The 13,978-nt window shown below is 46.4% G+C and overlaps 1 protein-coding gene across 1 annotated transcript; it reads right to left on the bottom strand.

Moving 5' to 3' along the window:
- Positions 1 to 7,680: 7,680 nt before the first annotated feature.
- Positions 7,681 to 13,442, bottom strand: LOC126483980 (neuropeptide-like 3). The gene is made up of 2 exons (XM_050107279.1): positions 13,287 to 13,442; positions 7,681 to 8,024 (listed from the first exon to the last, which is right to left on the bottom strand). Exons 1-2 carry the CDS (start codon positions 13,296 to 13,298, stop codon positions 7,812 to 7,814), a joined length of 225 nt encoding a protein of 74 aa, XP_049963236.1. The 5' UTR covers positions 13,299 to 13,442; the 3' UTR covers positions 7,681 to 7,811.
- Positions 13,443 to 13,978: the final 536 nt, after the last annotated feature.

Raw genomic sequence — 13,978 nt, 5'->3', positions numbered from 1 at the left:
AACTTTTTATGTAAGTTGGAAGCCAATTATCGTAAAAACTTTTTGTCTAAGTAAATACGTAGAGTGTGTGGGTTCAACAAAGGACACTGTAAAAACTTAGTTTCCGCCCACAATTGAACATTTGTATGAATCCAATAAGGTCTGAAGGTCCCGCCTCAATTTTTATTCTCGGCGTTTTTCTACTGGTTTCACGCGGATGGGGGACGGTAACTAATTAAGTCTCCGAGTGAAATATGGTAGAATAAACATTGGTCATGAAGAAAATTTTGCGATCCATCTGCCATACTAAATATCTGTGATCCACAGATACTTTAATTTAGTAAAATGTTTCCACACTTGATTTAACCACGTAAATGTAAACATTCGCCTGCCTCAATCAAGGGAGCAGTTAAGAGACACAACAATTTTTATGCATCATTTTACGTGGGCATTTGTAATGGTTTACTCAAATATCTCATTTTATTTAGTGATAAGGGGGAGACTCACATATGAACTTGAAACACTGAGTACTCTGAGTTGAAAGCTGAGCAGAAATGGTTCAAATGGGTCTGAGCACTATGGGACTTAACTTCTGAGGTCATCACTCCCCCAGAACTTAGAACTACTTAAACCTAACTAACCTAAGGACATCACACACATCGCCGGCCGAAGTGGCCGCACGGTTCTGGCGCTGCAGTCTGGAACCGCGAGACCGCTACGGTCGCAGGTTCGAATCCTGCCTCGGGCAGGTTAGTTAGGTTTAACTAGTTCTAAGTTCTAGGGGACTAATGACCTCAGCAGTTGAGTCCCATAGTGCTCAGAGCCATTTTGAACATCACACACATCCATGCCTAAGGCAGGATTCGAACCTGCGACTGTAGCGGTCGCTCGGTTCCAGACTGTAGTGCCTAGAACCGCTCGGCCACTGCGGCCGGCAAAGCTGAGCAGAGGAAATATCTCCGTGAAATACTTTTTTAAAAATATTTTCCTTCTTCCTTCTCTTGTTACATCGTTATCTGGTCTCCTCCCTGCCTCTGTCTGCACAGATTATGTACATATGTATGCCATTTAACGATAATTATAATTAACATCAAACAGACATATCACACTGTACTTTTCAGTTTTTCTGATACTAATACCATATGTTGTTGTTGTAGTGCTCTTCAGTCTGACGACTAGCTTCGTGCCGCTATCTGTGATACTCTATCCTGTGCAAGCCTCTTCATCTCCGAGCAATTACTGCAACCTTGCAACCTACAACCTTCTGAATCTGCTTATTGTGGTTCCATTTTCAACAGGACAATGCTCGCCTATATATGTCACGTGTCTCAAAGAATTGCTCGGTATTCAGGTACCTCGGTGGCTAGCAAGGTGCCCTGATCTGATCCGCCAGACCATAAGTGATACCAGCTCGGGTGTCAACTCCGTCCCAATGCAGGTACCCAGGATACCAACGACTAGTTACAAAAGTCGTGAGCTAGCTTATTTCAGAACATAACGCAATAGCTTTGGGAAACCCTTCCCAAGGGAAGCAATGCATACATCCAGGTAAGAGAGGGTGCAGCATTATAGTGATAAGTTGGCAAATGGCGAATTCTTTATATAGCTGACGCAATTTTGTGATAACTGAAATAACAACACATACATTCTCAATCCATGAACTTTCATCTTATTTTGTCCTTACCTTCCTTTTTTTAGGAACTGTATTTTCACAAACAGTAATTCTAAACTAAGGAACAACCACTGGGAAAACAACAGGCCTAAGTTATTTGCATTTATAAATTCCTGCAATGATGTACCTTTTGTTTACCAGTTTTTTTCCATTGAATGTTTTGTTTCACTGTACTACTTGATATAAATGCTGTAATTCTGACATTAGATCTAGCTTCGGTTTCATCGAATATCAAACAGTGTTTGATGTTATTTTGCGAAGAGTGTATACAGTTTTTATTTCTTCTTGTTCCTCTACGGCGTAGTATGATCTGTGTGTGATGGATAATATGTGACGGGATATCCGTTTGCCTAACAACTCCATAATGGAAACCGCACCCTGAGGTGCTAGCTCTGTAGCTGCTGTCTCTGTGTGTGGCATTCAGGCTCTGACGTCATCAGAGGCAGTCCGAGGCCCAGGAGAAACATAGACCACGGTACGTACGTCACAGCACTTGACACTGCACATTTTATGAGTGCCAGCAGCTGTCTCCGGCGGGGAGCCAGTAACTACAAAAATGGTTCAAATGGCTCTGAGCACCATGCGACTTAACATCTGAGGTCATCAGTCCCCTAGACCTTAGAACTACTTAAACCTAACTAACCTAAGGACATCACACACATCCATGCCCCAGGCAGGATTCGAACCTGCGACCGTAGCCGTCGCGCGGTTCCAGACTGAAGCGCCTAGAACCGCTCGGCCACAACGGCCGGCTCAGTGACTACACTACTGGCCATTAAAGTTGCTACACCACGAAGATGACGTGCTACAGACGCGAAATTTAACCGACAGGAAGAAGATGCTGTGATATGCAAATGACTATCTTTTCAGAGCATTCACACTAGGTTGGCGCCGTTGGCGACACCTACAAAGTGCTAACATGAAGCAAGTTTCCAACCGATTTCTCATACACAAACAGTAGTTGACCGGCGTTGCCTGGTGAAACGTTGTTGTGATGCCTCGTGTAAGGAGGAGAAATGCGTACCATCACGTTTCCGACTTTAATAAAGATCGGATTGTAGCCTATCGCAATTGCGATTTATCGTATCGTGACATTGCTGCTCGCGTTGGTCGAGATCCAATGAGTGTTAGCAGAATATGGAATCGGTAGGTTCAGGAGGGTAATACGGAACGCCGTGCTGGATCCCAACGGCCTCGTGCCACTAGCAGTCGAGATGACAGGCATCTTATCCGCATGGCTGTAACCGATCGTACAGCCACGTCTCGATACCTGAGTCAACAGAAGGGTACATTTGCAAGACAACAACCCTCTGCACGAACTGTTCGACGACGTTTGCAGCAGCATGGACTATCAGCTCGGAGACCATGGCTGCAGTTGCCCTTGACGCTGCATCACAGACATAAGCGCCTGCGATGGTGTACTCAACGACGAACCTTGGTGCACGAATGGCAAAACGTCATTTTTTCGGATGAATCCATGTTCTGTTTACAGCATCATGATGGTCGCATCCGTGTTTGGCGACATCGCGGTGAACGCACATTGGAAGCGTGTATTCGTCATCGGCATACTGGCGTATCACCCGGCGTGATGGTATGGGGTGCCATTGGTTACACGCCTCGGTCTCCTCTTGTTCGCATTGACGGCACTTTGGACAGTGGACGTTACATTTCAGATGTGTTACGACCCGTAGCTCTACCTTCATTCGATCCCTGCGAAACCTTACATTTCAGCAGGATAATGCACGACCGCATGTTGCAGGTCCTGTACGGGCCTTTCTGGATACAGAAAATGTTCGACTGCTGCTCTGGCCAGCACATTCTCCAGACCTGTCACCAACTGAAAACGTCTGGTCAATGGTGGCCGAGCAACTGGCTCGTCACAATACGCCAGTCACTACTCTTGATAAACTGTGGTATTGCGTTGAAGCTGCATGAGCAGCTGTACCTGTACACGCCATCCAACCTCTGTTTGACTCAATGCCCAGGCGTATCAAGGCCGTTACTACGGCCAGAGGTGGTTGTTTGGGTACTGATTTCTCAGGATCTATGGGCCCAAATTGCATGAAAATGTAATCACATGTCAGTTCTATTATAATATATTTGTCCAATGAATACCCGTTTATCATCTGCATTTCTTGTTGGTGTAGCAATTTTAATGGCCAGTAATGTACATTGAAGAAAAAAATCACAATACCAAGAACGTTACATAAAAGAAATTTGGCAGGCGTGCTTCTACATTTGAAATATGACGTCTACTCAAATTTCGCGCCGGTCGCATATGAGTGTAGATCGTAGCGCCACTATGAGGATCGAAATCAGGTTTGCCTTTAATACATGCTGTGATGGGCGTGAGAGTGGACGTGGTAAGTTGATGTTAGACAAGAATGCCTTTAAGGCGACAAAGCCGCCATTATCAACATCTCACTCAGTTTGAGTTTGAGCGAGCTCGAGTATCGTGTATACGAAAAGCTGGATGTTCCTACTGTGACATTTCAGTAACACTTGGCAGGAATGTAACCATTGTACATGACTTCTTGCAGCTGTCGTCACGAGAACGTACGGTCGCAAGAAGACCGGGCTCTGGTTGGCCACGTAGCATTACCGATTGGGAAGACCATGGAGTTCGGCGTATGGTTCTGACCTATCGAACTGCAGCTGCAGCAGCAATGTGAGCAGCATTTGGCACCACGGTGTCACGACGAACGGTTACAGATCGGTTTCCTCAAGGACAGGCCCGAAACCACCGCCGCTGCGGCGGGTAGGATGGAGGCCTATTGTGTTTTCTGATGAAAGATGGTTCTGTCTCGATGCCAGTGATGGTTGTGTACTGTTTAGAAGAAGGCCAGCTGAGGGCCTACAACCAACGTACACTCCTGGAAATTGAAATAAGAACACCGTTAATTCATTGTCCCAGGAAGGGGAAACTTTATTGACACATTCCTGGGGTCAGATACATCACATGATCACACTGACAGAACCACAGGCACATAGACACAGGCAACAGAGCATGCACAATGTCGGCACTAGTACAGTGTATACCCACCTTTCACAGCAATGCAGGCTGCTATTCTCCCATGGAGACGATCGTAGAGATGCTGGATGTAGTCCTGTGGAACGACTTGCCATGCCATTTCCACCTGGCGCCTCAGTTGGACCAGCGTTCGTGCAGGACGTGCAGACCGCGTGAGACGACGTTTCATCCAGTCCCAAACATGCTCAATGGGGGACAGATCCGGAGATCTTGCTGGCCAGGGTAGCTGACGTACACCTTCTAGAGCACGTTGGGTGGCACGGGATACATGCGGACGTGCATTGTCCTGTTGGAACAGCAAGTTACCTTGCCGGTCTAGGAATGGTAGAACGATGGGTTCGATGACGGTTTGGATGTACTGTGCACTATTCAGTGTCCCCTCGACGATCACCAGTGGTGTACGGCCAGTGTAGGAGATCGCTCCCCACACCATGATGCCGGGTGTTGGCCCTGTGTGCCTCGGTCGTATGCAGTCCTGATTGTGGCGCTCACCTGCACGGCGCCAAACACGCATACGACCATCATTGGCACCAAGGCAGAAGCGACTCTCATCGCTGAAGACGACACGTCTCCATTCGTCCCTCCATTCACGCCTGTCGCGACACCACTGGAGGCGGGCTGCACGATGTTGGGGCGTGAGCGGAAGACGGCCTAACGGTGTGCGGGACCGTAGCCCAGCTTCATGGAGACGGTTGCGAATGGTCCTCGCCGATACCCCAGGAGCAACAGTGTCCCTAATTTGCTGCGAAGTGGCGGTGCGGTCCCCTACGGCACTGCGTAGGATCCTACGGTCTTGGCGTGCATCCGTGCGTCGCTGCGGTCCGGTCCCAGGTCGACGGGCACGTGCACCTTCCGCCGACCACTGGCGACAACATCGATGTACTGTGGAGACCTCACGCCCCACGTGTTGAGCAATTCGGCGGTACGTCCACCCGGCCTCCCGCATGCCCACTATACGCCCTCGCTCAAAGTCCGTCAACTGCACATACGGTTCACGTCCACGCTGTCGCGGCATGCTACCAGTGTTAAAGACTGTGATGGAGCTCCGTATGCCACGGCAAACTGGCTGACATTGACGGCGGCGGTGCACAAATGCTGCGCAGCTAGCGCCATTCGACGGCCAACACCGCGGTTCCTGGTGTGTCCGCTGTGCCGTGCGTGTGATCATTGCTTGTACAGCCCTGTCGCAATGTCCGGAGCAAGTATGGTGGGGGTGACACACCGGTGTCAATGTGTTCTTTTTTCCATTTCCAGGAGTGTATTTGTGTGCTGGACACACTGAATCTACACTTGGAGTTATCGTCTGGGGTGAAATTTCCTTAGACAGCAGTAGCGCTCTCGTGGTTATGCAACGCACCCTTGCTGCAAATTTGTACGCCTGGTGAGTCGGGCTGTTTTGGTGCCATGCATGAACAGCATTCCAGGGAGTGTTTTCCAACTGGATAACGCTCTGTCACAGCCCGCTGTTGTAACCCAAAGTACTCTGCAGAGTGTCGACATGTTGCCTTGGCCTGCTCAGTCACCAGATCTGCCACCAACCGAGCACGCATGGGACGTCATAGGACATCCACAGCGTCATCCACAAACAGCATTAACCGTCCCTGTATTGACCGACGAAGTGCAACACGCCATCCCACATGTACAACACAATGCACCTTTGCATGCTTGCATTCAGCTGTCTGGTGGCTACACCGGTTATTAATGCACCAGCATTTCACATTTGCAGTCGGTTATCTCGCATTAACGTTAACCTGTCGTCTTGTAATGTTACCTAGACAAATGTATTCCTCAAATTTCATTACGCTACATTAATTAGTTTTTGGTGTTGCGATTTTTTTGGCAGAATATTTCAAATCAGTTTAATAATTGTGCAGGTTTAAATTCATGGAAGCTCTCAGTAGCGCATGACTTAGTAAATGCCTTTAGTAGGTACTTTACATGATCAAAACGACTTGCAAAATGATTTAGAAAAGATATCTGTATGGTGCGAAAAGTGGCAATTGACCCTGAATAAGGAAAAGTGTGAAGTTATTCACATGAGTACTAAAAGAAATCAGCTAAATTTCGATTACGCGACAAGTCACACAAATCTGAAGGTTGTAAATTCAACTAAATACTTAGGGATTACAATTACAAATAACCTAAATTGGAACGATCACACAGATAATATTGTGGGTAGAGCAAACCAAAGACTGCGATTCATTGGCAGAACACTTAGAAGGTGCAACAGGTCTACTAAAGAGACTGCTTACACCACGCTTGTCCGCCCCATTCTGGAGTATTACTGTGCGGTGTGGGATCCGCATTAGGTGGGACTGATGGATGACATCGAAAAAGTGCATAGAAGGGCAGCTCGTTTTGTATTATCGCGAAATAGGGGAGATAGTGTCACAGACGTGATACGTGAATTGGAGTGGCAATCTTTAAAACAAAGGCGTTTTTCGTTGCGACGGGGTCTTCTCGTGAAATTTCAATCACCAGTTTTCTCCTCCGATTACGAAAACATTCTGTTGGCATCCACCTACATAGGGAGAAATGATCATCACGATAAAATAAGAGAAATCAGGGCATGTACAGAAAAATTTAAGTGCTCGTTTTTCCCGCGTGCCGTTCGAGAGTGGAACTGTAGAGAGACAGCTTGAAAGTGGTTCATTGAACCCTCTACCAGGCACTTTATTATGAATAGCAGAGAAGTCACGTAGATGTAGATGTAGATGCAGAGATATCGATTTCCCATGGGCTCTGCATGAAGCCGAGCGTTCACGAAGTATGGCAGATAAGGTGACTAATGTGACGTCACAAGTTCGTTGCAGGATCTATATTTCTCGTGGGGCTACAGGCTGTTGTAGGCCTATCGGATAGGCCTCGGCTGTACAGGCTGAAACCTGCACTGTCCAAAACTAACCAGGAAAGAGAATGTCTGTAATACTGGCCGTCACACCCAGTACAATGGATTGAGGAGTATGTCTGTTGAGGTAGTCATAAATAAATAGATCAGTTTTTTAATGCGACGAATAAAATAGATGTTTTATTTCAGGCTTTCATGTTGGTAACACTGTCGTCAGCAGTGCGCCTGCCGGCCGGATAAGGGTTTAGTCGAGTGATGTGTTCTTTGCGCTGCCGGGCTGCTTAGCCCAGGATGATCTTGGCGTGAGGCACAGCGGCGGCGACAGCCAGCGGTTGCGGGGCGGCGAGGACGCCACCGATGCCGACGACGCGGGGGGCGAGCACGGGGGCGGCGATGGCGGGGGCGATAGCGGGGGCGACGAGGCCGGCACCCAGGTAGCCAGGCTCAGGCAGCGGGGTCGCCGCCGCCGCGGCCAGCACCACGCAGAGCACCACCTGTGGGCACGCCGCACTCTGCACTCTGAGCTTCTTTCTTCCTTATTGTTTACAAGTTTTTTGCCCCCAACTTCGCCTGCGTGGGCATGTATCACATATATTTGACACTTACATACAGGATGAACCACAACTACGGTGACAAACTTTCAGGGGTGCTTCAGTGGAAGAGATGTGCCTTACAGAATGCCGGCCGGAGTGGCCGTGCGGTTCTAGGCGCTACAGTCTGGAGCCGAGCGACCGCTCCGGTCGTAGGTTCGAATCCTGCCTCGGCCATGGATGTGTGTGATGTCCTTAGGTTAGTTAGGTTTAATTAGTTCTAAGTTCTAGGCGACTGATGACCTCAGAAGTTAAGTCGCATAGTGCTCAGAGCCATTTGATCCTTACAGAAGCGAAGACGAACTACACTCTGGTCTCAAAAGTCAGGGGATAGGGATGTGCACATATACAGAGGGCGGTAGTGTCGCGTACACAAGGTATATTATTGTCGCGCGACGGGAATTAATAGGCTTTAAAAGCAGAACAGTAGTTGGAGCTGGAAGCATGCGACATTCTATTTAGGAATCGATTAGATGCTGACTATTACGAGATCCTCAGAGTCAGGAGTGTGCCAAGAACAACAAATGTCTGACATTAATTTTCACGTTGGACAACGCAATGGCGGACGGCCTTCACTTAACGACCGAGAGCAGCGGCGTTTGCATTGATTTGTCAGTGCTAACAGACAAGCAACACTGCTTGAAATAACCGCAGAAATCAATGTGGCACGTACGACGAACGTATCCCTTAGGGCAGTGCTGCGAAATTTGGCGTTAATGGGCTATGACTGCAGACGACCGACGCGAGCTAACAGCACATTGTCTCCAGCACCTATCCTGGGCTCTTGACCATATCGGTTGGAACCTAGGGGACTGGATAACCGTGGCCTGGTTAGATGAGTCCCGATTTCAAATGGTAAGAGCTGATGGTAGGGCTCCAGTACGAATGATATGGCCACCCAAATCACCCGACATGAATCCCATCAAACATTTATGGGACATGATCGAGAGGTCATTTCGTGCGCAAAATCCTGCACCGGCAACACTTCCGCAACTATTGACGGCTATTGAGGCAGCATGGCTCAGTATTTATGCAGGGGACTTCCAACGACTTGTTGAGCCAGTGCGGCGCCAAGTTGCTACTCTTCGCCGGACAAGCGGAGGTCCGAAGCGATATTAGGAGGCATCCCATAACTTTTTGCACCTCAGTATGTGTACAAGATGAACCAGAACACTTCCGTACGTTGTTAAGTAGAAGAGATGTGCTCTACAATAGCGAAGATGAGCTACTGCTCATAGTCCTTAAAGTATGCATTTTAGAACTCATGTTTACTGGACTTTTTCTCTTATTCTGGTCCGAAATACCAGTTCTCAGAATATGGAAAGCGAAGAGATTTCAGCAGAAGATATATGCTTCGTGGTAGCGAAGATGAACTAGTGATAATAGCTTTTAAGGTACATATTTTAGAGCCCATGTTTAGCAGGCATTTATTTCATGCTTTGGATCATACTGCCACCTCTGAATGTTTCTCGGTGGATCTCTCTTTCACCCTTTACATTTCATACGTGTTTAATATATTTTGCATATATTTGTACAAATATTTCATTCAAATCCTCAGCGAATTTCGCCCTGAAGTTTCATCTTCATTCTGAGAGAACTTGCAACTTTGCCATTAACTGATGTTGGTGCCGAGAAAAAAGACTGACGCTGGTTGCTGTTTCCCCGCTGTTTTACACCAAGCCACTGTATCTACATCTACATACTGTATACACTCCGCAAACTACCGTACGGTGCGTGGTGCAGGGTACCCTGTACCACTACTACTCATTTCCTCTCCTGTTCAACTCGCAAATAGAGCGAGGGAAAAAAGACCTTGTAGATACTTCCGTACGAGCCCTAATCTCTCTAATCTTATGTTCACAGTCATTACGCGAAATTTATGTTGGCGGCAGTAGAATCGTTCTACTGTCAGCCTCAGATGACGGCTTTCTTAATTTTCTCAACAGTGTTCCTCGAAAAGAACGTCGCCTTCCCTCCAGATATTCCCGTTTGAGTTCCCGAAGCGTCTCCGTAATACTTGCGTGTTGTCCGAACCTACAGGTAACAAAACTTCAAGCCCGCCTCTGCATCTCTACGATGTTTGCCTTTAATCGACCTAGAGCGAATCCCACACTCTCGAACAGTAGTCAACAATGGGTCGCACTTGAGTCCTATATGCGGTCTCCTTTACAGATGAACCAGACTTTCTCAAAATTCTCCCAATAAACCGAAGTCGACCATTCGCCTTCCCCAATACAGTCCCCTACATGCCCTTTTCATTTCATACTGCTTTGCAACGTTACGGCTGGATATTTAATCGACATGACTCTGTCAGGCAGCACACTATTAATGCTGTACTCGTACATTATGGGTTTGTTTTTCCTACTCATCTGTATAACTTAGATTTCTCTACAGTTAGATTTATCTGCCATTCATCACACCAACTAAAAATTTGATCTACAACTGTAGAGAGGACTTTAAATTTATCTGTCGTATGATTCCTGTGGCATGATCCTAGTCCCGCTAGCAAAATTATTGGGTAGCTAAAGTGTTCGTTCTCAGGTTGTAGTTGATGCACTGAACAATGCAAATAAGAAACAGATGGAATTTAAAACCTTTAAGGTATTCAGGAAAGAAATACCAACAGGTCACTTACGGACATTTCTTCACGTCCCCCTTCTCATCTTCACCCCATCCCTAGCGATAGTAGGGTTACTTCACTCCCATAGTATTTTGATATAATTATTGAGTCATGTTTCTATGAAATTTTGTTGAAGTTTCTCCAGGTATTCCTGAGTTATTCTTTTATGTCACCCCTTTTCACCCAAAGCCACAGAAATGCTAGGGGTGAATTTCTGTCCTAGCATATTTCTCCACAAGCCAATTATGGCAGAATTTCCTTCAGGCGTTACAGAGCTATGTTGATACGTCACTGTAATTGCACCCCTCTCATGCACCACCAGCTCTAAGGGAGGAATGTCATCGTAACCAACATGTCTAGCCAACGTGACAACTATGGATTTGATGCTAATATACGCAAAATTTGAAACTACTGCAGACGTATCGAAATTAAGCTTCTATGTCACCCTCTTTTCACCCCAGCCTATGGGTGTAAGTGGTTCTTACACCCACAGAAACCTTCTTGGGCGTGTCCCAACAACTCCCCAAAGTTCCATCGTATTCGGCTGAATGGTGTAGGAACGTATAGAAGAGGAACAAACGAACAAAAAATTCGTTTATATATCAGATAACACTTGTCACGGCGGGCTGACAGCCTTCTCTGCACCCAGGCAGGTTTCTGATACAACAAATTCGAAAATAAAAGTGTAGGACGTCGATAAAAAGTGCTGACAAAAAGGGGTGGATATTGCTACTACCAGAATACTGATTTCTAACCAAACACCATTAAATACTTCACAGATAACAAACTTAAATTTGATAATTAGCTAAAATATAAGCTTATGCAAAACTCCTTCTAATCCACAGAACAAACTTCGAGAAACTTGTCCCTTACTAGGTACTTAATATGGCTCGATGGCTCAGTGGGTAAATTTCCGAGTACAAGTCCAAATTCCTGGGTATCAGTTCTCAGTCCGTGAAGAATGCACTGTTGGATGTGCATGACAGACTCACTTGAATTGTTTGAACCAATGTAATGTCCTCAACTTTTTCACCTCTCTGAACCAAAGTCTTCAATAAACTTTGGTGCTCTATAATTTCCCAGGATCACATACAATATGAACAAGAAACGAGAGGGTCTAATAAACCTGAAAGACCAAGAACAGAGAGCTCGTATTAAAAATGGTGCAGTCTTTCTCCCCTGCTGTTCAGTCTGTACATCGAAGAAGAAATGACGGAAATAAAACAGAGGTTCGAAAATGTGATTAAAGTTCTGGGTGAAAGGCTATCAATGACAAGAATGGCTCTGAGCACTATGGGACTTAACATCTATGGTCATCAGTCCCCTAGAACTTAGCACTACTTAAACCTAACTAACCTAAGGACATCACACAACACCCAGCCATCACGAGGCAGAGAAAATCCCTGACCCCGCCGGGAATCGAACCCGGGAACCCGGGCGTGAGAAGCGAGAACGCTACCGCACGACCACGAGATGCGGGCTGACAAGAATCGCTGATGACATTGCTATCCTCGGTAAAAGTGAAGAAGATTTACGGGATTTCTCCAATGGGATGTACAGTCTAATGAGTATAGAATACGGACTGAGAGTAAGCCAGAAAATAAAAAAGGGAATGAGAAGTGACAATAGTGAGAAACTCAATTAAAATTGGTGATCACGGAATAGACGAAGCTAGGGATTTCTGCTACCTAGGGAGTAAAATAGCCCATGATGGATGGAGCAAGGAGGACATAAAAAGCAGACCAACACCGGCAAAAAGGGCATTCTTAGACAAGGCAACTCCACTAGTATCGGACATAGGCCATAATTTGAGGAATAAATTTCTGAGGATGCACTTTTGGAGCACGCCATTGTATGGTAGTGAAACATGGTCTGTGGGAAAATCAGAACAGAAGAGAATCGAAGATTCTGAGATGTGGTGTTACAGAAGAATGTTGGAACTTGGGTGGACTGATAATGTAAGGAATTATGAGGTTCTCTGCAGAATAGGCGAGGAAAGGAATATATGGAAAACAATGACAAGAAGAAGGGACAGGACGATAGGACATGTCTTAATACGTCAGAGAATATCTTTCATGTGCTAGAAGGAGCTGTAGGGGGTAAAAACTGTAGATGAATAGAGAGATTGGAATCCACTCAGTAAATAATTGACGACACAGGTTGCAATTGCTACTTTGAGATGGAAAGGTTGGTACTGGAGACGCATGGTGGGCCGAATCAAACCAGTCATAAGAGTGATGACTAAAAAAAAATCCTCATCCACCGCTCAGGGAATCGACAAGTTACCTATTCCTGAATGCCTCAGAGTAAATCCCATAGCTATCCATTCTTCAAGGAACGGTTAGCACAGCATTCTTTTCAAGCCCATTTTTTTCATATAACTCTTCATTTTGTACTTTTAGTGTTCAATTAATAACTATCTGAAAACCCTATCTGGTTGACCAGCAATTCACAGTGGTAGAACCGAGAGTCTATCGTTATGTCCAAACAGGAAGCTAGACCACAACGTGCAAGAGACTGACGTGGTCTGGACATGGGATACTCACCAGAAACTTCATGTTGGGCAGGTGAGGAGAGAGTCTGTGGTCGCTGTTGGGCGGAGGGTGCCAACTGATGACTCCCAGCAGCCGGCAGGCTCTTATATAGGGCAGCAGTCGGCGTAGCCTTCAGGGCGTGGCGTGTCCACACAGGACCTTGATCCGCGGACGGCGGCATTCCGCTCCACGCTGCCACCAGAGGTCGCCGCTGCTCCCACGCATCGGGAAACGCCCTCTGTCCCAGCAGGTGCCCGCTACTGCCGCTGCACTTGCACCTGCTGTACTGCTCAGCCCTTATTGTTGTTGTAATCATCAGTTATCAAGCAGCTCTCCACCTTAAAATATCTTCTACACTTACATGCACGGATACTAAATCACACGGAAGGGGCCGCGAGGTGTATGCTCAGTAGCTAGCTAAGACGCTGACATTAAAAAGACCTACCTAGCGCTCAGAAGACCGCATTATCCATAGCGTATTGTGTTGGTACTGTTTTTACGATCAAAACATGATTGTTTATGGCAGTGAGAGTTTTTATTATATACTGGCGATTGAGTGCAGAGCTATGCCGCAATTATCTGTCTACTGAGGAATTTGTTAGAGTAAGCTTTTAAGTGGAAAAAAATAGTTCGCTGCGCGATAGCCAGTTGTACTAATCACAGCCGACAAATAAGTAAGTTAGGAATCAAGTTTCATACATTTT

The sequence above is a fragment of the Schistocerca serialis genome, chromosome 6 (assembly GCF_023864345.2).
Source record: "Schistocerca serialis cubense isolate TAMUIC-IGC-003099 chromosome 6, iqSchSeri2.2, whole genome shotgun sequence".
In the NCBI taxonomy this organism is placed as follows: Eukaryota; Metazoa; Arthropoda; class Insecta; order Orthoptera; family Acrididae; genus Schistocerca; species Schistocerca serialis.
Note: the sequence above shows the minus strand (reverse complement) of the source record. Positions and strands in the feature narration are given on the sequence as shown.